A 23,268-nucleotide genomic window follows, 5' to 3' on the forward strand; every position below is an offset into this window, starting at 1 on the left:
CATAGGCCTCCATAAAAAGTGTTCCACCTGTATTCAGCATGTAGACTGACAGGTTCTGAAAATGTCTAATTTGTCTATAGATCTGTATAGCATTAAAGTCACTGTTGCAGTTCAGGGAGCTTCCATTAGAATAGCATTAAATAAAAAAGTGTCAAGAGACATTCTCAAGTTTACTGTGTGGCCTCTCTAGAGCCAACCAAAATCCCAGAAAGAGCACTAGTGATGAAGTCCAATCTAGTGAAATGGTGCAGTCAGGACCTGGGCAGTGGGCCAGAGAACTCACTAATACTGTAGGTGGCTAAAGCTCTGAACCAAGAATGAGCACTCACTGCCTCCAACTATGTTAGACTAGCTGCGTTGGCACCTTTCCATCTGGAGTCTGAGGCAAGTAATTGTAGGATGAATAATGCAGTGAGGTGACCAGTGGGGGTTATGTGATGACCGCTCTGAAATGGTACAGGCAGGTGGTTACAGGCTACAGCCCAGAGGTGAAGATCTGGTGGTAATTGTCAGTGTCACCACCAGGAGCCCCCTTTAAAATGTTTGTTTTATATTATATTGTTGGATCGCATACGGTTTATTGTTGCTCCTGTACACACTATGTAGCCATTTTTAAGATCCCTTGGAAATTTGAATAATGGCCGGTATAGCCATATACACTGAAAGATGTACACCAAATCATTCACAACATCTTCCCATCCGCCATGCAGCTTAGAAGGGGCCAGATGTACTAATCTTGAAATAAAGTGGAGAATGATAAACTACCAGCCGATCATCTCATAACTGCCATTTTTTCAAACCCAGCCTGTAACATGATAGTTAGGAGCTGGTTGGCTCGTTGTTTATCACTCTCCACCTTATGACTTTCATAAGGCTTAGCACATCTGGCCCTGAATGAGAAGATTATACACTGGGCGATCTGCACTATACTGTAAGTCTTTTTTCAATTTGCTTCAAAGCGACAAATCAGTACATCAACCAATATGTTGCCTAGTGTGTACCCAACCTAATATTTCACTGACTCGGTCCATCTTTAAGGTTTTCTATAGCTGGAATACAAATTTAAAATGACCAATGTTAACAATAAACATAAAAAGTACTGGCCTCTAGAGACACAATATTTGTTCCTTTCCTTTCTCCTTTATGGCTATAGCTTAATTGTAAGCTTGTCTTTGAGAGTGTGAATTACTACTGCTTAATTGCATGTTGTATAACCAAGTGCTTTCACATTATTGCAAATCCAATTTATATGCATCTAAGTGAAATAGGGGCATTAAAGCACAACCTACTCTATTCATAAATACAATTACATTTTGACCATTACTGGTCTCTGCTCTTTATTATCGAACACCAGCTGCTGAGGTTAGTGTAGACTTGACAGGCATTGTTCCGTTACCTACAATGTACCTGACTTATCGTTATATGATAAATATGATTATTCAGGTCCAGCTATAAACATTTCTGTAATTCCGGCAGAGGATTTCCTCAAGCAATACATGGGACTAGTTGGCAGCAGTCTGGCACATGCAAATTTATAAAGCAAAATGCAATAGTAATTATATATCTGTTATCTAGACATTTATTAATTTATTATAATTTACAATTTAAATGTATTATATAACTATATACACACACACACACACACACACACACATATATATATTTTTAAAGCGCAACGGAATATGCTATATAAGAAACTGTAAATAATAATAATATATATATATATATATTCTTATCTGCGTCAAATTCTATTTTTCTATGTTTTTATGTAACTGGAGGACTTCAAAATGAAAAACTGTATGTGAAGTATGAAGCATGAAAGTATAACATTTCCGTGTAGAGGCTTAATTTTAATGGTCATACTTGGTAAGGACAGGCAAAATTAAATTACTATACCCACTGTGAATTAGCATTGTTCTGGTGTCTAAGAATTTACACTCTTGGCCTGATTCAGATTACTATGCCGCTCGCAGTAAAAAAAACAGTTATAGGGTGATTGACAGGAAGAGGCTGTTTGGGGGCAGTAACAGGAAGTGTCTGCAAAAATGCAGCAATGTCCTGACCTTCTCAGGGTGTTTTTCAGAATGCAGGGGAGTTCATGCATGCATTAAAGATCAGAATTGCCATTCTGGGAGGTGATTTCCTTACAACTGCAGCATGGTTCTGACTGAGACCGCAGCTGCTGAGCATATTACGATGGCTTTCAGGGTTGTCTCTATTCACTTGTGTGTAGCTGCTACACTTGGGATGCCTCACAGTGCCATCACTGAAATGATCGATCCTGCATTGTCATTGCGACCTCATCTGTATCAAGTCCTTATTTTTGACCAGGGATAATGTGTTTGTTGCCTGGATGCTATGTTAGCATGTCAAAAAGTTAAGGCTTCAGCACTACAGCATAGAGGGTAATATTGAGAAGACAATCATTTAATCATTGTAAACACATTAAGCAAATTTACCAGACACTCCTCCAGTTGCATAGACGGCCATAGTGACTGCCATCGCAAAGCCAAGATTACTAGTCAGGTGTCCTCCGGCCGATCCATTGCTGAGAACTGCTGATGCAACGCATCCACAGCCTATAGTCTAGATAGGAAAAGAGAAATTAATCAGTAAGGACATAACTATATATTTTTCTAGCATTAAGGGCCTTATTTTGGTTCATTCTTTCTGACAAAATCCTTCTTAGATGGACAAAACCATGTGCACTGCAGGGGGGCAGATGTAACATGTGCAGAGAGAATTAGATTTGGGTGAGTTATTTTGTTTCTGTGCAGGGAAAATACTGACTGCTTTATTTTTACACTGCAATATAGATCTCACTTTGAAGTAAAACCCCACCCAAATCTAATTCTCTCTGCACATGTTACATCTGCCCCCCTGCAGTGCACATGGTTTTGCCCATCTAAGAAGGATTTTGTCAGAAAGAATGAACCAAAATAAGGCCCTAAATCTGGCTGCTTTCTATATCGCATATACTTTGGCAAAATACAGCTATGAATAATTATGCTACATTCCATATATTTGGGCATAGTTGTCCATCAAACCTATATTACAGGAGTGTATTCAGACAAGGAACTTCCGCTGGTGCAGCTGGTATAATGAGCTGGGAGTTGCCACTATTGTGGTACTCACAGCTAGAGGATTCATCAGCAGTACTAGTAAAGAGTCAGTCTTATTCTTTATAGTACCGTTTACTGGGGCTGGCCATGAGCCAAAACAATAAAAGGAGATGGTCTAGATCAGGGGTGGGGAACCTCAGGCCAGTAGCCAGTCCGAGTGGCCCTCCCACCCGCCCGTCAGCTTAGCTGGGAGTCAAGTACAGGGGAATTCTCGCAAGACGTCGGTCATTCTCACGAGATTCCTCTTAATAAACAGCAACCGGAGACTGGAGCAGGACAATTTGTAAGAATTTTTTTTTACATATGACCCCCGAAGGATTTTTTTCCCATACAAACAGCCCTTGGCACAAACAAGGTTCCCCACCCCTGGTCTAGATGGAGGAGAGGAGGAGGTACTCTCCCCTCCTATCACTTCCTCATCTCTGAACTGAGCAGGGTAAGCACTGCTGTTACCATTGAACATGTGACATGAGAGAGCCAGTGCTCGCTGGTGACCAGTGGTGACTCCAGAGGTAAGTCTGCCACACAGTTCAAAATTCAAATAGGGGAGAAACACCTACTGCCAGTGAGTCAGTTTGGAATGGCAGTTGGTGTGGCTCCCCTATTTGAATTTTGAACTATGGTGCAGCCCCACCTCTGGAGCTGCCACTGCTTGTGACTGGCTAGCATCAGTAGTGTGGTCAATATTAGCAGTGGTTATAGTATGAAATCAGATCAAATTGCTCCAGATCGCAACTCTATGACATCCGATCGGATCTGATGCAGTTGCCCAGTATTTTAAATAGGCTGCAGGAAAAAAAAACCCTATACAAATAAATAGGCAGCGACTGATTGGCTGAGAAAGCTCTCAATTAGCGGTAGCCTATTCATTTGTATTTTTCTTTTAATTTGCCGTCCGCCCAGCTCTCGGCATCTCCCCACCTGACTCCCGACGTCCCCTGCCCAGATCTCAGCATCCCTTCAGATGCAATACACCATGGGTGCTAAAGGTTTTATCTTTATCACTCTGCTGCCATTAGGGGATTGGGGAGGGCCAGCGACAGCCTCTGTTTGTGAAAACAGTGGTGTGTCACTACTGTTTAAAGGGAAGAAGCCATGGATTTAAATCGCAGGATGGAGATTTACTGGCCTATGCCATGGGCAGCACAACACATGTTGTGATGGTGACTGAGTGATCCAGTGCTGCATCAGTAGGATGCAGGTCAGATCATTACTGCAGCAGAAGGCCCCTGCTTGTAATAATTGCCTCCTGCTATAGGGGGGCACATTTGCTGTTTTAGCCACTGAGGGGTGAATTTATGAAGCTTGGAGAAGTGTTATCTATCCCCATAAAGAACGTTATGAGCAAGGTGATAATGGTTCAGCCAATCAGCTACAATATGTAAATTGACAGGTAAGAGCTGATTGGCTGAACCATTATCACCTTGCTCATAACGTTCTTTATGGGGATAGATAACACTTCTCCAAGCTTCATAAATTCACCCCTTAGTGTGTTACATACTTACCTACTTTACCTACTTCCTCTGTCTCCTGTCAGCTGCACTTCAGGGGGCGGAGATGGATCTCAACCGCCCCCAGTACAGCAAATACACAGATTTCTTACTTTAATCAATTTATTATCAATCATAAAATAAATCACATAGAACTCATTACATTAAAAATAATAAAAAACCATAGGGCTAATAAGAAATGTTAATGGAATCGGATTTCTACTCTTATTTTGACCTATTAAATGAAAACAAACAAAAGTAACATAATATGTGACATAACACAGATAGAGCCAGGTTCTTCTTGACTAAGTTTCTGCACCTCGGCGCAGAAAATGCTTCCTTTCTCTATTGCTCTCAGCTGCAATAAAATAGAGAGAAATATACAGCAAGGAGATTAAGAGGGGGTAAGTGTGACTGGTGTTTCTCAGTTAATCATATTAAAGGTCGAGAAGAAAGAGGCTCCGTCTGTATAGGCAGTCTCTATGTCCCCTTAATGACATGATTAAATTAACACATAAATTAGGAATTAGTATTGTGATTGATAGAAAAGTTTCAGTGAATGACAGGAGTAATGCTAAGGTAGTGTCTCTAAAAACCAACCTTCAACACATACCAGTTTTCCAGGTCAGGTCTATTAGTTGTATCACTCTAAACAATCGCTCTACAGCTAGTACTAATTTTTCCTGACTATACCTTGATCCCAGTGTCACGTAGTAAGGTCAATGGCTGGTGAAGCACTGGCTAGTATCAGAGACAGTTTTACAGTCAATACCAGCCCATATATACCATTGAATTGAAAACACTGATGGTTGATAAACATCACAATGCAATGTTCATCCCTACTGAGGAGAGGCAGAGCTGGTCATTACATTTATATCTCCTCTCCCCTTGCAGCACAGTACATGTGGCGACATATGACTACGGATGATAATAATTCTAATACAAAGAAGATTGTTCTTAGTTATACAAATGGAGCGGGTCTCTTCCTTGCAGGGGATGGAGATGGCGACGCCAGCCGCCATCTGTATCTGCGAAAGGGGACGCGCGTGCACAAGATGCGTGCGCGTCCCCTTTCGCACGGTTCCCCCAGGTCCCCGCCGGCTTGTCGGTGGTTGCCCAGGGTCCCCACCGCCTCCCTGCACCCCCCCTAACCCTGTCCGTCTCCCTGAAGCGGAGACGGACAGGGTTCCCGTCGCCCCGCCGCCCGGAAACTGAGACGCGTGTGCGCATGAGACGCACGCGCGTCTTAGTCAGATGGACGGCGGGCTGCTGGCGGATCACCAGCGGTGACGTTCTGGCGATTCGCCAGCAAGAGGGAGCCCGGCTCCATCTGTAAATATCTTGATTGTATTGGTCTAATCATTTTTATAGTTAAAACTGTGAAGTCTGACAGGGAGCATGAAAGCTGAGATGAGATTCTGCCTCCTTTCACTGCATGTCCCTCATTGATACTTACTATAAGGGTTACATGAGGATCAAGTTTGAGAAATACTGTACAACGGTGTGCAACGGAGTTTGAATTATTTTTTTCAGCACCGTTATCTATAGTACCGTTATCTATAGTACTATGGACAATGTAGGATATCTTGCCCGACCATCAACAAATATCAACCAGCATTTAGGCCCTCATTTAGGCCCAGCATCCGATGTTTGTTGCTCTGCGCATGCTCATGGTCTATTATGCGCATGTGCAGGCCTCCTTTGCGAATGGCTTCAGCGATTCTTGCATAGTCGCCGAGAAATTCGTATACCTGGAGGCGGATGCCAGGGACAGGGGTCACCCATGGGAACACCCAGCGTGTCCCCATGAAAACGCTGGGTGTTCCCATGGGTACATGGGTGGGTCAATGCTTGCTGGGGGCTGGTGCTCATAGGGGCGGTGTCTATGGTGTTTGCAGCTTACCGAGCTGACCAGAATCACTCACTTAGGGGTAGATTTATTAAGCTCGGTGAAGTGATAAACTGTCCTTTTTAATCACCGGCCAATCAGCTCTTACCTGTCATTTTTCAAACCAAGCCTGTAGCTTCACAGGTAGGAGCTGATTGGCCGGTGATAAAAACCAGAGAGTTTATCACTTCACAGAGCTTAATAAATCTACCCCTTAGTGTGAAAGATGTGAGCACATTTCACCTATAATTTACTAAGCCTTATTTGCAGGACCAGTTGAAATGTTTTCACACATCAGAGAAATCAGCAAAACCAATCCCAAGAAGTTTTTCAAATACACAAATAGCAGAAGAATAATAAAAGAGAATATAGGCCCCTTAACACCAATGTAAACGGAAATAGCTTTACTAGCCTGCATGCAGGCTAGGGACATAAATGGGTACTTATGTATTATCTGGGCTCCCATGTTAAATGCACCCCATTTTTTCATACCCCTACTATCCAACTACGCATGGAGTTGATTTTATATAGTGTGGCGAGTGCAGCGAGCCACCGTGCCCGAAGCGTGACGAGCGCAGCGAGCCCCGCGAGGGGACGCGGTCTCATAAGAAAAACGGGAGCCCAGATATTACATAAGTACCCATAAATGTAATTATGCCACTCTACAAGGCATTCATTAGAAAACATCTAGAATTTGGAGTGCAATTCTGGGCTTCGCACTACAAAAAGGACATCACAGAACTGAAGAAAGTCCAGAGAAGAACAACCAAGCTAATAAAAGGGTTGGAGAAATTAAACTATGAAGACAAACTGGACACACTGGGAATGTTTACACTGGAAAAGAGATATTTAAGGGGAGACATGCTTAACATGTACAAATATATCAGGGGCCAATATAAGGAACTGTCTGGCACCCTTTTTGCTTTGAGAAGGACTCGAGGACATGTGGGCATGAGTTTAGACTAGAGGAGAGAAGATTTCGGACCCTTAGAAGGAACATTTTTTTTATGGTCAGTGCAATTAAATTATGGAACTGGAGAGGTGGTGTCAGCAGACAGATTAAATACATTTAAAATAAGGTCCGATGTATTGGTTAAAAAACATCCAGGGGCACAAAAAACAATCATGATTTGTCCAAAATTAAATCCAAATACCCAATTCTATAAATTCATATAGAGATATAAAAAATGGAACATACCCTCTAAAAAAAGCTTGAACTTTATGGATGTAAGTCTTTTTTCAGCCTAAACTAATATGTAACTATATACAGATGGAGCCGCTCTCTTTCTTGGCTGGCACTCGCCAGAATGTCCTCACTGGCGAGCGCTGGCGAAGAGGCACTCCATCAGACTGGGATGCGTGTGCATCTCTCACACACGCGCATCCCAGTATCTCGGCGATTGGGTGGTGGGACCCTGCCCGTCTTCCTTTCACGGAGATGGGCAGGGTTTGGGGGGAGTACAGGAAGGTGGGTGCAGGTGACGGCTACTGACAGCGAGGCAGAGGGGACCTGGGGGGAGCTCTGTCGGAACGGGGTGCGCGTGCCCCCTTCAGACGTCTGGCGACGGCTGGTGGCTGGCAAAGACAAGAGGAGCTCCATCTGTAACAACTCAAAGCTAAGGACCACCGACCAACTGTCCAAGTTTTCACGGGACATTCACAAATATTTTAGTAGCGTTAGTAAATCTACTCCTTAGTGTGCTCACATTTGACTATCATCTGAAAAATGAACTTTAATATAAATACGATGAAGTTGCTTGCCAGAACATGTTTTATTTTCATCATGAGCTGGGGCACACAGAGCACATTTCAACAAGCATTTGCACAATAGTTCCTTTTGTGCCAGAGAGCAAAAATGACGGTTATCTAAACAGTAACAAACATGTTAAGTGAATTAAAAACTTTACTGTACTGTATCTCTGTCATGTTCTAAAACATACATTTAGGTTTTAAGAAAATATTTCAACAAGAACAAATGTTTACTAATAATACATTGGTAAATGAATGTTGCCATGTCATGAAAATGAATAGATAAGTCCAGCTCCAGTATCAGTTTTATGCCTTTAAGTAAAAATTGCCAACCGGGCAGAACTAACAATATAAAAAAAAATAAGGGAAGTTACAAAACTACAAATTCACATGACTAAAAATATGTCTGTAACAAAATGTGCTGGGTTCAGTTCAGCAAATAACTGCAATTGATAAAAATGCAGTCAATGTAAACACTAGTGCTGCTTGAGAGAAACAGATCGATATTTGTTAATTATTAATTATTAAACCCTCTGGATTTCACTTAAGGGGAAAATAGTTTTATTTTTATTTTGCCAGGTTATTATTTAAGAAAATATATTTTAGAATACAATAATAATGGCTTTATGTAGTAAAAAAAGTTATTAGCAATATAATTACACCAATACTACATTGTGCATGGGTATGAAAATGTAAGTATATTTTGCACAATTTTAGACTAAAGTGCTGGACATATTCTCTAATACCCCTTTCACATTGCACTTTTAAAACGGTATATTGCCATTTTTTTCCCATTTTAAAACGTTTAAGGCTGCAATGTGAAAGTGCCAAAGTTGATTTACCGGTTAAAGATAACCGATATTTCAACACGGTTAAAAAGCAGAGTCCTACAAGTTTTAAAGCCGTTTTTTAGGCAGTGTGAATGGCTCTATTTCAATGGCTTAAAACGTGTCCCTTGGGGGTTAAAAGGGTTGAATTTTGAATGGTGTTAAATGATTTTTAAAACGGTTTTCACCTGCAATGTGAAAGGTCTCAAGGCTCAGACCCGTTTTAAAGTCCCAATTAAGAATACCGTGTCATTACCCATTTCTGCAATGTGAAAGCAGTATAAATAGACTATATGGTCCCCTTCCATTCTGATGTAATGAATATAGTCATCAATGACGTCAAGTGATTACATCATTAATTAAAATTTTCATAGATATATCTCACATGGGATGATATAGGGGACTATCTACTGTCTGCTTATACAGTAATCACATTACAAGCTACTATTAGTTATGTGACTATATCACAGCAGAAACTCTGTTACAGAATAGAATGATGAAATGTATCTCTGAAACCATCTAATCAGCTGGATGATATCCCTTCTATTATACAATTGGTATTTTCATCTCTGCATAGTAAGTGATATGGAACTCTCTCATTCTGCCTATCAGACTCTCCAGGGGTTTATTTACTAAGACGGTAGTTCTAGATCACATGGGATGTTGCTTCATGTGCATCCAAATTTGACAGAAAGAAGGGTGCACTGCTTTGGAGCCCCAGCAAGGTGAGTTCTCAGACACCAAGCTACCGTCTGCAGCACTTAATTTGTGGAAGGCGAGGTGTCAGGATGGGGGGGGGGTGGCATTAGTGTGGTGGCTTTGACATTTTTTCTGTGCGGCCTACTTACTTCTGTTACACCACTGGCTACCCCATTGCTTATTTAGGTATGGTGACTGCTGATTCAGAATTGTACATAAAACTAGCCCACTGTCTGCAGTGTTTTATCGTGTTTTGTTCATACTGTTTCTGTTTATTTTGTGGACCCTTTGTGGCACCATATAAATAAAGGATAATAATAATAACAATAATACAATTATAGATTTTGTTACACATTTAAAAACATAACACACACACACACATATTTATAATATTTCTATATATAATATATATATATATATATATATATATATATATAGTATAACAGTAAGTTACATTATTATTGGCTTATTGTTTAATAGAAATACTGTGTGCCACATAACATCAAATAAATGATTGAATTTTTATGGTTATTGGTAATTCATGATGACCTTATACAATGCTTGACCTGGTACTTATATAGTCTCATAGATACTCTGGAACTTAAAACTTTACATTATCCTATATAATGGGGTATCACATTTGAGGATCTACACATCCCAGCATGCTCAGCCACAGTTTTAGCGGGATATGGTCATTAGGTCGACAAGCATTGGGTTGACACCATTAGGTCGACATGCTGGAAGGTCGACATGGGTCTAGGTCGACGGGTCATTAGATTGACAGTCAAAAGATCAACATGGGGTTTATCACAGGTTTTTTTTTTGAGCCGACATGTGCTGACAGGCGGTATTTCATGCCCTACCATTCACTAGGGCATAGTGGGAGAATAAAATAGCGCCCCCTAGCATGACTCGCTGCGCTCGCAATGCTTCTGGTGGGGTGCACTTTATCCTGTGTCCATGTCCACAGTGTCGACATTTGGGTAAAAAAAACCTGTGAAAAACCCCATGTTGACCTTGCCCATGTTGACCTAATGCTTGTGTTGACCTAATAACCTGTCGACCTAGACCCATGTGGATCTAGACCCATGTGGATCTAGACCCATGTTGATCTAATGGTGTCAACCCAATGCTTGTCAACCATCATCTTGTAGACCTAATGCTCCATACCTGTTTTAGCATGCACAAATAGTAAGCTATATAACATGCATCATAATGTACATATCTTAAAGAACAACCCAATTCTATACATTTTCACAATGTTTAAACATGTATTAACCCCTTCAGTGGCAATCCCGAGAATTTTCTGGGCTGTGCCTCAGTGCCCAGTCTGGCAAGCCCGGAAATTCTCGGAATTGCCACTGTTTGGAGCCGGGCAATCACTCAATCAATGAACTCAGGCAGCTTCGGCGCTGCCCAACTCCCTCCCCTCCGCCACACCTCCTCCCCCCTCCCCTCCGCCACGCCTCCTCCCCCCACCCCTCCGGGTTTTCTATTGTAGTACCCGTCGCCGTCTTATGACAAGCCGGCTGCCGGGGACAGGGACGGGGTGTGGGTGCGCAGGTCCGGGCAGCCGCTGATTGACAGTTCAGCGGCGCTGCACGGACCCAGGGAGGCAGTGGTGGTTTTTTTTTAAGGGAGTGCTCCCCATAAAAAACTCACCCAGTGGGGAGCACTCCCCCCCAAAAAAAACACCACTGAAGGGGTTAAAAGCATCATTGTGCATTAAGTCAGTTTTATAAACAGCAAATGAGAATTCATCATGTACATGACATTTACAAAACAAAAAATAAATAAATAAAACTATTTAATGAAAAACATGTGTCGTCACTTTAATCATGCCACAAAATAAAAGCATAATATGTACAGTATATGTGTGTACTGAAATCTGAGTTCATGCAAGTGCAATCCCAATCTGCTCACCGATGGGAAAGACCGTTCACTTTAGGTAATGTGTTCCTAATTTATCTTCCTATATTACTAACGCACTCAAATCTTACGTGTTTTGTATTTACTTAGTTACCCCAGTATAGTGAATGCTGCTGAACTGCACATAAACACAACAGTATGTAAAATGCACACATCAGCACAGTCACACAAAGCAGGAAAACAGCTGACACTTACTATCAACAGACATGTGCCGAAAAATTCAGACAGGGTTTCTTTTGCCAGGCTGTTCTTCAGCGCTATTTTGTCAAAACAGCTCCTGTTTTCCGTCAGGTCCAGTGTGCTGTATTTGCTGCTCCTCCTGCTCTTGTTGTTGTCAGCTTCAGACATCTTCTAAAGTTTTTGGCTGTTCGCTCAAACCTTACCCCACACTGGATAGAGAGTGCTCTGTGCATCAGCACCACTAAAAGGCTGATTCATATACTGCCAGGAAAGTTCTGAGCCTGCAGCCATTGGTTGGATTAAACAACAACTCATCCCGAAAGATTTCCAAATGCTTTTTTTTTTTTTTTAAATGTGCATTTCTAAAATATCTTGGAACAGTAAATGTGCTATGTCCTTATTGAAAGGTATAATACAGATGGAACCACACCTATACTTATTATACTTTTTGGCACTGTTAACATTATTAGTACACTTACAGTAATATTTGACTTTGGATATATATACTGTATGAATGGGGTGTTTTGTATTGAGTGAAGACATCCTATGTACAGAATGGTATACGTAAATGTGCCTATAGGTACATTGTAATCATGGACTGGGTTAATCATTACCTGTATCCTCAGGTTTTTTTTCTTTTAAGAGCATGACTAGACATATGGAAAATATGAATGGATATTGGTATTGTGTATATATATATATATATATATATATATATATATATATATATATATATATATATATATACACCAGCCCAAAGACATATAATGGATTTAGGGTGTGCGGTGAACATTGGCCCCTGGAGCCAGGGAGGCCTGTACCAGACACCCTGCATAACTAATATACATTCCGCAGAGAGATGAGGGGCCTTTTTCCTCTGTTAAACTACCTTTGCCCAGGTTATATGGTCTCGATGTCGACAGTCATAACGTTGACATGCATTAGATCCACCACTGAAGGTCAACAGGCCTTAGGTCAACACATGAATAAGGCAGACATGGCTTTAGGTCGACAAAGTCATTAAGCCGACACAAGCATTAGGTCAACTTTGAGAAAATGTTTCCTGTTTTATTTTAACCGACATGTAGTATTTCATGCCCTACCATCCACTAGGGTGTGGAGGGAGTATACAATAGAGTGCCGAGCCCGAAGCATGGTGAGCGTAGCGAGACATGCATGGGGATGCGGTGCACTTTTTTGGTGTCAACATTCAAGGCACATTTTTCAAAAACCCATGTCGACCTTTTGACTGTCGACCTTCCCAATGTCTACCTAATGCTTGTGTTGTCCTAATGCCTAAAGCCATGCCGACCTTATTCATGTGTTGGCCTGTCAACCTTAGTTTGGTCGACCTAATGAGACACACCCTTCCATTAATGAGTGCACCCACGGTGCGATTTTGTGATAGTCAAAATCCCGAGGTTGTTAGCCAAAATCACATGGTTTTAAACATGCAGCCGATCCCGATGTGCGGCACCGCTAAGCTAGAATCATCTAGCAAAATAGACTGTGCAGGAAAGGCCGGTGCTTCTAGACAAAATCCTCAGTTCATATAGTAAAAATTGGTTTGCAAAAATAGCTTAGTCAAAACGGTCCACTATAGGAATCACTATCTGTATGCACACACCTTTACTTACAGTAAGTATTTACATCCTCAGGTCTGCCATCAGTGGAATGCGGTCTGCTTGGACCCTAGTCCCAGGCTGAGATACAGTGTAGGGGGCTTAGCTTCTGCAGCTGATCAGAGCTAAGCTAACTAGCACTGCTTATTGTTTAATAGAATACTTTGTTATTTTTTCTTTAATAATTTGTTTACTTTGTAATGATTTATTATTAGTTTCCATAATTGGAAGGTGATGATTTTTAGGTTTTGATCTTAAAATCCAGTTTGTCTATAAAATTTATACAGAACTTTGCTACTTTGCATGAAAGGATCAAATTGTGGCCCACCAAAACAGTATCTTGCCTAGGTCCTGCCTATTTTGTCAGTATCGGGCCCCACAATTTTTTATATCAGGCCTCTATGTTCTATTCCAATTAAACTCATGAGTATATGCCAGTCTCTGCTGTATGTCAGCACAGATATTCCCTTATAGTATATGTCACTCATGAGCTTCCCCTTTGACCAGTTCAGGTCCCCCTTTATGTGCCAGCTAAGGTCAATCTTATATTCCTGCCAAAAGCTCCCAATTATCTACCAGTCAACCTTATTTGTCTCCCTGTACTGTTCCTTTGTATGGCGCTGCGAAACACTTGTGGCGCCTTATAAATAAAATTATAATAATAATAATATGTGCCAGCCCAGAGCCCCGTTATATGCAGCCCCAGATCTCTCCTTATGCCAGAGCAGAGTTCCATTATGTACCAGTCCAGATCAACCCTTATGACCAAGCCTGGAGTGCGAAGCTTGTATGCTCAGTCCTGTTCCCTATTGCAGATGTTTGCAGGACTCCTGGTGTAGAGCTAATTAACTACAGGTGCGCCGCAGAGCTTCATTGCATAGAAATTAATTATACATGTCTGTTTTAGACAAATAATATAACCGTTAAATGAATAAGCAGCTATGTATTTTATTTAAATATTACAGATCATTAAATGTTGTTTTGTAATTAATACATACACAGAATCATTTTATAAACTAAACTGCAGAGATTGTAAGGGTGAATGATCAATATATTGAGTAGCCACTTTTCTGTTATTTGAGAGATGAAATAGTAACAGCATCATATGTGTAGAATATTGGGGAGAGCATTTTTGAATCCTGCATGGCAGAGGACATAAGACGTGCTGGTATTATTGCATCTAGAAATGCATTGGTGCTTGGCTTTTTATAAACAACAATGGGGTATGAAGAATACTCCAGCACCTGAAAATGATCTTGTGACTACCAACAGTTAATGATTGGGTCCAACAGAATAGTAACATAGAGGTAACCAATAAGCGCAAGCGTAGTGGTGAAGGAATGCAGTCATTAGGTCAACAATGTGAGGAGACCTGCAAAACATGCACTGTGTGAGGTCCGGAGGACCGAGTTTGAGAACGTGTTGTATATATGATAAGTGTCTAAATAATAAAGGCTGAACACGTTTCTTTGGTAAGTTCCAGCTTCTTCAGGAGCATATGCTCAGACATGGATTAATACAGCCCTCTATGTATTCCCACACTGTGCTTCCCTCCTCTTCCAACTTTAAGAACCTGTGACCTAGAGTTTATATGTATTCCCATCGGGGTGCTCATAAAGCCTAGGTTTCAGTGTGGTCAGGTGCATGCATTTAATCATGTAGGTCTATATATATATATATATATAAAACACCACCACGTTACTCGTCCTCCCAACCTTTTCATACCCCCACTATCCACGACGGCGTGGAGTTGATGTTATATAGCTTGTCGAGCGCAGCGAGCCACCGAGCCCACGCCTCGGGCTCGGTGGCTCGCTGCACTTGCCACACTATATAACATCAACTCCACGCCGTCGTGGATAGTGGGGGTATGAAAAGGTTGGGAGGACGAGTAACGTGGTGGTGTTTTAGGAACGTATTCACACCGGCCATATCATACATCTGACACAGTAATGACGATATGTGTTAATAGCTGACTTGAATTTACTTAATAAATAATAATTAAATATCATATTAAATAATTAAATTACATTAATCACAATAAATAATTACAATAATAACAATAAATCAAGGAAAAGAACATTAATAATAACAAATTCATGAAGAACAAAACTTAATAAAACAGTCACTCTGCCTTAGGAAGCAGCGAAAGTGCGTAAAGAATACGCTGAAATGTGTTATCAGCACCCAAAGTCTTCCGCCACATGAATTCCTGCAGGTAGGACTCTAAATGGTGGCGTGCCGTGGCTCTTTGGCACTTGTTGCGCCATTTGTATGAGCCCCAAAGGCACTCAATGTTCTGGGTGTGAACACCTGTGTCCGGCTCCACAAAGTTAAATTACGACTAACCCGAGCATGTTGATATCCGGCCTGTTCCAGCTGCTCGGTACTATTGGCCCGCCAACAGTCCGAGTAAATTGATGTGCTTGGCTCAATGAATTAATTTATGGCGGCCATCAGAGTGCTGGCATCTCATTTCGGCACCTGAGTTACGAAGCACTCATCCCTTTCCCTTGAAATGCCTCCAAATATCCATTGCTGAGGCAGCGTCCATCCAACATTGCTTTTTCTTTGGACGAACAGACTCTCATCCACTTCCACGATCTTACCGGGACCACCAATGCGCCATAAGGTCCACGGTGTAGACCTCCCGCATCCAATGGTTGTAAATGACTGCAGTTTTATTGGATAACTGCAGTTGTCCCTCACAGTAAGCAATAGATGTGAGCTCCTCTGCCCAGGAATAGATGAATCTGATAAGGTTCAGATCTGGGTCAGTGCTGACAGTGGGCCACAGTCTCCTGGTGGTCTTCTGTATCGAACCACTACATGTATTATAATGATTAACCCATGGCATACGTTTACTGAGGGTGGTTTTGACATGTTGTTTTAATGTGTCACCCCTATCACGAGACAGAGCTCTCTCTTTAGCCTGTATGAGCTGCTGGTGATTATATCCACGTGCCACAAAGTCACCAAACATCCTATCAATATGTTTAACAGCTGTTTCTCGATTGGAACATATCCTCACTGCTCTAAGAATTTGAGAGTAGGGCAGAGAGTATTTAAGCTTGTTAGGATGGAAGCTTGCCGCATGCAAGGTGGTATTCCAGTCTGTTTCCTTGCGGAAAAGCTACGTACTAAGTTGCCCATCAGAAAGTGTGACCTGCACACAGGCGCCACCACTAGGCAAATCTAGGCATTTGCCTAGGGCGCCGGCCACTGGAGGGAGGCATTTCGCCCCCCCCGTGCCACGGGGGTACCTGTCCGGCGGCTGTGTATATAAAGCTTGCGGCGGCGGCAGCGGGGGGTCCCTGCAGTCAAGAAATAACGAGCGCTATCCGCCTGGCTACGCGGAAGCGCTTCTGTTGTGGAAACACTGGCCACACACTGATTGGCTGAGATTCAGCCAATCAGCGTGCGCCGTGCGGCCAGTGTTTTCACAACAGAAGCGCTTCCGCGTAGCCAGGCGGATAGCGCTCGTTATTTCTTGACTGCAGGGACCCCCCGCTGCCGCAAGCTTTATATACACAGACGCAGGACAGGTACACCCCCCCCCGGCACCGGGGCGCCCCCACCCCGACTCGCCTGGGGCGCTCCGGTGCCTTGCACCGGCCCTGCCTGCACATCTAAATAGTTAACTCTTTCAGCGCTGATGTTACAAGTAAATTGCACAGGGTGTCTAGAGGCATTATGTGTCTCAATGTACACCTCGAGCAGTCTTTTATCGCCCATCCAAACCAGGAACAGGTCATCAATGTACCGCTCGCACATGAGCACATGGGCAGAAAAGATATTGTTACTGAACATGATGTCATCCTCAACGCTGTACAGTGGTGTAACTCCCGGAGGCAATAGTGACATTGGCCGCCGGGCGTTAGCCACTAGGGGGAGCACAGAGGAGCTGACACCAGGAGCCTGTGACTGACTTCTGCAGTGAGCGGTAACCACCCGCTGCTGCAGTAGTCAAAGGAGAGAAGGAGCGAGAGCCGCCCACAACTATTGGAAGTCGGGACAAGTATTCTCCACTTACAAAGCTGAAGCAGCAGCAGCCGGGTCATGGTGCACGCTGACACTACACTGCAGATGAAACTGAAAGTAAACCAGTACAGGTCCTAGCAGCCCTTGCTGCTGGAAGCTCAGTTTACTTTAAGTTTTTGCACTGTAATGCAGCAGTCAGTTCCTTCCTCCTCCTCCAGCAGCCAGATCAGGAAGGAGCTGGAGCAGGTTATCTCAGCTCAACCCCTTCCCCAGCCTCCCAAGAGTTTCATGAAACAGCCAGAAGCAGGCTCCAGAGGAGCAGTCCAAAAAGGGGGCGGGGCTAAACGGCAGGCCTTTCCGCAGCATGGTGAGTGTATGACTATGTATATATGTGAGTTAATGTATGCATAGGTGTATGTACTGTATGTATGTATGTATAGATGCATGTGTGTGACTGTAATGCTATCTGTGGTGTCTGGGGGTCACAGGTGCTGTCTGTAGGATCTGGGAGCCATCCAATGCTATCTATGGGTCGCAGGTACTGTCTGTAGATCTGGGGGTCAATTATGCTAGGGTATGTGTAGTTGGGTGTGTGTGTGTGTGTGGGGGGGGGGGGGGGGGGCACTACAATCTTTGTCACCTCCGGGCACCTGGTATGAACTTACGTCACTGACGCTGTACATATAGGCATTGGCATACGATGGGGCCACATTGGACCCCATCGCACATCCAGATGCCTGGAGGAAAAACATCCAATCAAAAATAAAATAGTTGCATGTGAGTACCATCTCAAGCAAATCAATTACCAGGCTCACATCAGAACCAACATAGTGGGGATTGTTATCAATGAGTCTTGTTACCGCCTGTATGCCCTCCACATTTGGAATCACCGTGTATAGGCTAGAAATGTCAAGACTACACAATAAAGAGCCATTAGGGATGCTGCCAATCTGTTGAAGTTTGTTGAGAAAAGAAGTTGTGTCTTGAAGATATCTCGGATGATGTTGAATGCAGGGTTGCAGTATGGAATCAAGGTATGTAGATACTTTATGAAACAGTCCATTCCTGGCCGATATAATCGGACGCCCTGGCGGATTGATGATGGACTTGTGGATCTTTGGGAGCGAATAAATGATCGGAACCATCTGAGTCTCATTGATGAGTGCGGTCATTAATTTTTGTGTAATGACCCCATCAGTTACTACTATTTGCAGTCGCTCTTGCAGATGTTTACCAAAGATCAAGATAGGATCATGCTGTAATAGCCTGTACACACTGGCATCATCCAGTTGTCTTATTAATTCTGCCATGTATTCAGTGAGGTTTTGTATAACTATCGCCCCGCCCTTATCCGTGGGGCGTATGACAATGTCAGAGTACCCGGCCAGGTCATTCAGTGCCCGCATCTCAGATGGACTCATATTGTTGTGTAGTGGTTTTTGTCGATGTTGAATATTGATGTTCTCCTTCACCTGATGATTAAGTAGTCGGTTAAACGTTTTGATCGAGGGGTTATTTGACAGTGGATCAAATTGTGATTTCCTCTGAAGTTTCTGTACTGCGGTCGGTATAGGTAGAGGGTCATTGGTCGTCTCCAAGCAAGGGGCAGCTTTAGTTCCACTAAAGTGTTCATACAGTCTAAGTTGTCGACTGTGTTTATACTTCTCGATAGACCATTGCATGTCATCGAGTTTTACCATAGGAACGAAAGTCATGCCTCGTCTAAGCACCTGTTCCTCAGTATGAGTGAGGGGGTGAATCGATAGATTAAAGATTAGGCCCTTGGACGAAGAGGGGGTCTCCCTACTCGTCCTCTTCCTCTGCCTCTGCCTTTCCCTCTCACCTCCTCTGCGAGTATGTCTACGGGTCCGCTGCGTCTGCGAAGGGGACCAACCCCTAAAGGGGCCACACTGTCAACTTGTCTTCTGGTTGTTGTTGTGCCCTCAGATTCAATTAGAGGAAAAAATATGGCTCTAAGCGCTGAATGGTGTTTGTCAGACAAATGATACACCTAAAGGTGATATACAAATGAAGTGATACAGTTACCACCTTGAGGGGTTAATTTTCAAGTATTATTTGCTTGTCCAATAGCTCTATAAATATAAAAGAGAGCAAAAATAGTGCAGCATGTCTTAAACATATAACAATTTAATGGGATTTTGCACTTACAAACATGGACATAAATAAAGCATTCAAAAGGTTTCTCCAAGGCAAAGCAGCAACAATTCAGTGAGTCCCAGATGAAATTAGGGCAGCAGTTCTTGGTCCGGACCAAGGGGTTGCTATCACCAGCAGAGTCACCAAGGAGTCCAACAAATAAAACACGGAGGCACACTTAACGCGTTTCTGAACTTCAGTTCCTTCATCAGAAGTGTGCTGGACAAGCCTCCTAAACGTATATATATAGCTGGAATACATCTGTGTGTAATTAGCGTTAACATCCTGGCCAGATCTCCGTGGTCGGAAGTAAGATGAACTTTCACATAGACAAGAACCTGATAGGGTAGAATCCGGTCATGTGGTCGTACTGCCTGCGTCATCCGGCATGGCCGTGCGTTCCACGCAGCCGGAAAAGCTTACAGATCATATGTAGGACAAATTGGGTGTAATTTTAAGATCACGTGACCGCACGATGTGTCATCGCTAATGGCTGTGCGTTCCACACAGCCCGGACACAGCGCGGAGGGGGGCAGATTTAAATGGCTGTGCGTTCCACAGCATTACGCTGTGTGACACGCACAGTCACAGCCACAACCCACTGGAGCCAGCCAAACTATCTGTAGATACAAAAAAGAGAGATATAATCATACAAAATTGGTTATAATTACAGAGCTTTTTGGTCCTCCGTATAATGGTGATTATCCATTCTTAAAGTGCACAGAGTCATTGTGCAAATTCATGCATTAATGTGCAAAAAAAGCTATATATCACAAAAGTGCATAGTGTCTACAAGAACCATATATATAAAAAAAGAAGAAAAACACCCAAACAGTAAATTTGATAAAAACAGAGTAATTAAAAAGGTATTAAAAAGTGTATAGAAAAATGGTGAGTTTTAAGAATAATTCATGTTAAAAAATGCTTCAGCTCAAAATCTATATTTAGACCATTGGGCACGATGGTATTAAGGCGATGAATCCAACGCATCTCTGTCTGTGCTAATCTTTTGTCAATATCTTTGGTCCGCCATCTTGGGGTTACTGCTTGGATCCCCCAAAAGTTGATTAAAAAACATTCACTACTATTATGATGTGTTTTAAAATGAGCTGAAACATTATGCGTCAGAAGACCTTTTCTAATATTATAGATGTGTTCCGCTAGGCGGACCTTTAGTTGGCGCGAGGTTTTGCCCACATAAAATAACCCGCAGGCACACTCTAAAACATAAATAATATTTTTTGAATGACATGTTATGAAGTCTTCAATTTTATATTCATTGCCATTAACTCTAAAATTCACCATTTTTCTTTCAGAGGATTTTACAGATTTGCACATAAGGCAGCTTCCACAGTGGTGGAACCCTCTAGTTCTATCACTTTGTCTTTTGTTCACATCTATAGAACTTCTAACCAAGTGGTCCTTTAATGATTTTGCTTTTCGGTAAACGAAAGAGGGTTTAGATGGTAATAAGGTCCCTAATATTGGATCCTGTTTTAGAAGGTGCCAATTACGTTTGAACACTTGTTCTATTTTTTTGTGTGAATCATTATATTTTGAGATAAAGGCCCATTGGTGTTGCGTACTTTCTTTTTTCTCATTTTGGCTTTTTTCTTTTAGAAGTTGGTCTCTATCTATTTCACTTACTTTTTCTCTTACTTTATTTAAAGTGTCTTGTGCATAACCTTTAGCTAAAAAACGTTCAGTGACCTCTTCAAGTTGTTCTTCACAGATAATTTTGTCAGAACAGTTTCTCTTGATGCGTATAAATTGGCTATATGGAATGCCGCTTAGCCAATTCCTATGATGAGCACTATTTATATCTATGAAACTGTTCGAATCTGTTGGCTTCCTGAAAGTTTTCGTCATCATAGTACCATCCTCTATAAAAAACATCAGATCTAAAAATGAAACTTCACTTTTACTAATATTAAAACTAAAGTGAATGTTAAAAGAATTTGTGTTAAGATGTTGACAGAATGTGGTAAGACTTTCTTCACTACCACGCCATATAAAAAACACGTCATCTATGTAACGTACCCAGGACACCAGATTTGCCCCCATTTGGCCACCGGGCCAGATTGTGAGATCCTCCCAGTACGCCATATATAAATTCGCGTAACTGGGGGCAAATCTGGTGCCCATTGCTGTCCCTATACACTGTATATAAAAGGAGCCATCAAAATAAAAATAATTATTTGATAAGATAAAATCGATACCATCTAAAATGAATTTTTGCAGGTCAACACTGTATGAAGATAATGATAAAAAATATGTGACTGCCTCTATACCTTTTTCTTTGTCAATAATGGTATATAAAGTGCTAACATCGGCACTACAAATAAAATCATTTTCAGACCACTTATAACTGGATATTTTGCGTAACACATCACCGGTATCTTTCAGGTACGCTTTTGTTTTAACCACCATGGGCTGCAAATAGTGATCTATTATGGCCGAGAGATTACTAGTTAGGCTATTACAGCCTGAAATAATAGGCCTACCTGGAGGATTTACCGGGTCCTTGTGCACTTTAGGAAGTACATAGATGGTAGGGATTGATGGTTCCTTTATGTTCAAAAATTCATATTCATTTTTTGTGATTACATTCAAACGATTAAACGTTTTTTTGCCAATAAAGAAAATAATACTGATGATATTATACCATCCACCCAATCAAATTTCAAACCAGTTTCTACCTTTTACCCAACCCACTGCAAGGGAAGTTTTTTAGAATGTTTTAATAAAGTAGTATGTGAAGAAATAGATAAGGTGATTTTAAAAGAAAATCAAAAAACATATAGAAGAAATGTTAACCTCACTAAAAAAGAGTTCGAAACTTTAAAAACGCTCAAAGATGACAGTGATGTCATTGTAAAACCTGCAGATAAGGGGGGGGGGGGGTAGTTTTAATGAAAAAAGACACATATATGAAAGAAATAGAAAAACAATTAAAAACAGGGAATACATATAAAAAATTAAAAGCAGATCCGACTGCAAGAATTGCTAAAGCACTGCTCACCTTAACCACTGAGGCCAGAGATTTGAATGTAATCACAAAAAATGAATATGAATTTTTGAACATAAAGGAACCATCAATCCCTACCATCTATGTACTTCCTAAAGTGCACAAGGACCCGGTAAATCCTCCAGGTAGGCCTATTATTTCAGGCTGTAATAGCCTAACTAGTAATCTCTCGGCCATAATAGATCACTATTTGCAGCCCATGGTGGTTAAAACAAAAGCGTACCTGAAAGATACCGGTGATGTGTTACGCAAAATATCCAGTTATAAGTGGTCTGAAAATGATTTTATTTGTAGTGCCGATGTTAGCACTTTATATACCATTATTGACAAAGAAAAAGGTATAGAGGCAGTCACATATTTTTTATCATTATCTTCATACAGTGTTGACCTGCAAAAATTCATTTTAGATGGTATCGATTTTATCTTATCAAATAATTATTTTTATTTTGATGGCTCCTTTTATATACAGTGTATAGGGACAGCAATGGGCACCAGATTTGCCCCCAGTTACGCGAATTTATATATGGCGTACTGGGAGGATCTCACAATCTGGCCCGGTGGCCAAATGGGGGCAAATCTGGTGTCCTGGGTACGTT

The 23,268-nt window shown here is 41.8% G+C and overlaps 1 protein-coding gene across 1 annotated transcript in view; it reads right to left on the bottom strand.

The window, feature by feature from the left end:
* Positions 1-12,136, bottom strand: part of AQP9 (aquaporin 9) — a 46,662-nt gene extending 34,526 nt beyond the window's left edge. The window contains exons 1-2 of the mRNA XM_083183824.1: positions 11,900-12,136; positions 2,460-2,586 (exon numbers count right to left, since the gene is read on the bottom strand). Of these exons, the coding sequence (XP_083039950.1) occupies positions 2,460-2,586; positions 11,900-12,052 (280 nt within the window). The 5' untranslated portion in view covers positions 12,053-12,136. The remainder of the gene's footprint in view (positions 1-2,459; positions 2,587-11,899) is intronic.
* Positions 12,137-23,268: the final 11,132 nt, after the last annotated feature.

This window comes from Crinia signifera, chromosome 4 (genome assembly GCF_055691185.1).
Source record: "Crinia signifera chromosome 4, ASM5569118v1, whole genome shotgun sequence".
Lineage (NCBI taxonomy): Eukaryota > Metazoa > Chordata > Amphibia > Anura > Myobatrachidae > Crinia > Crinia signifera.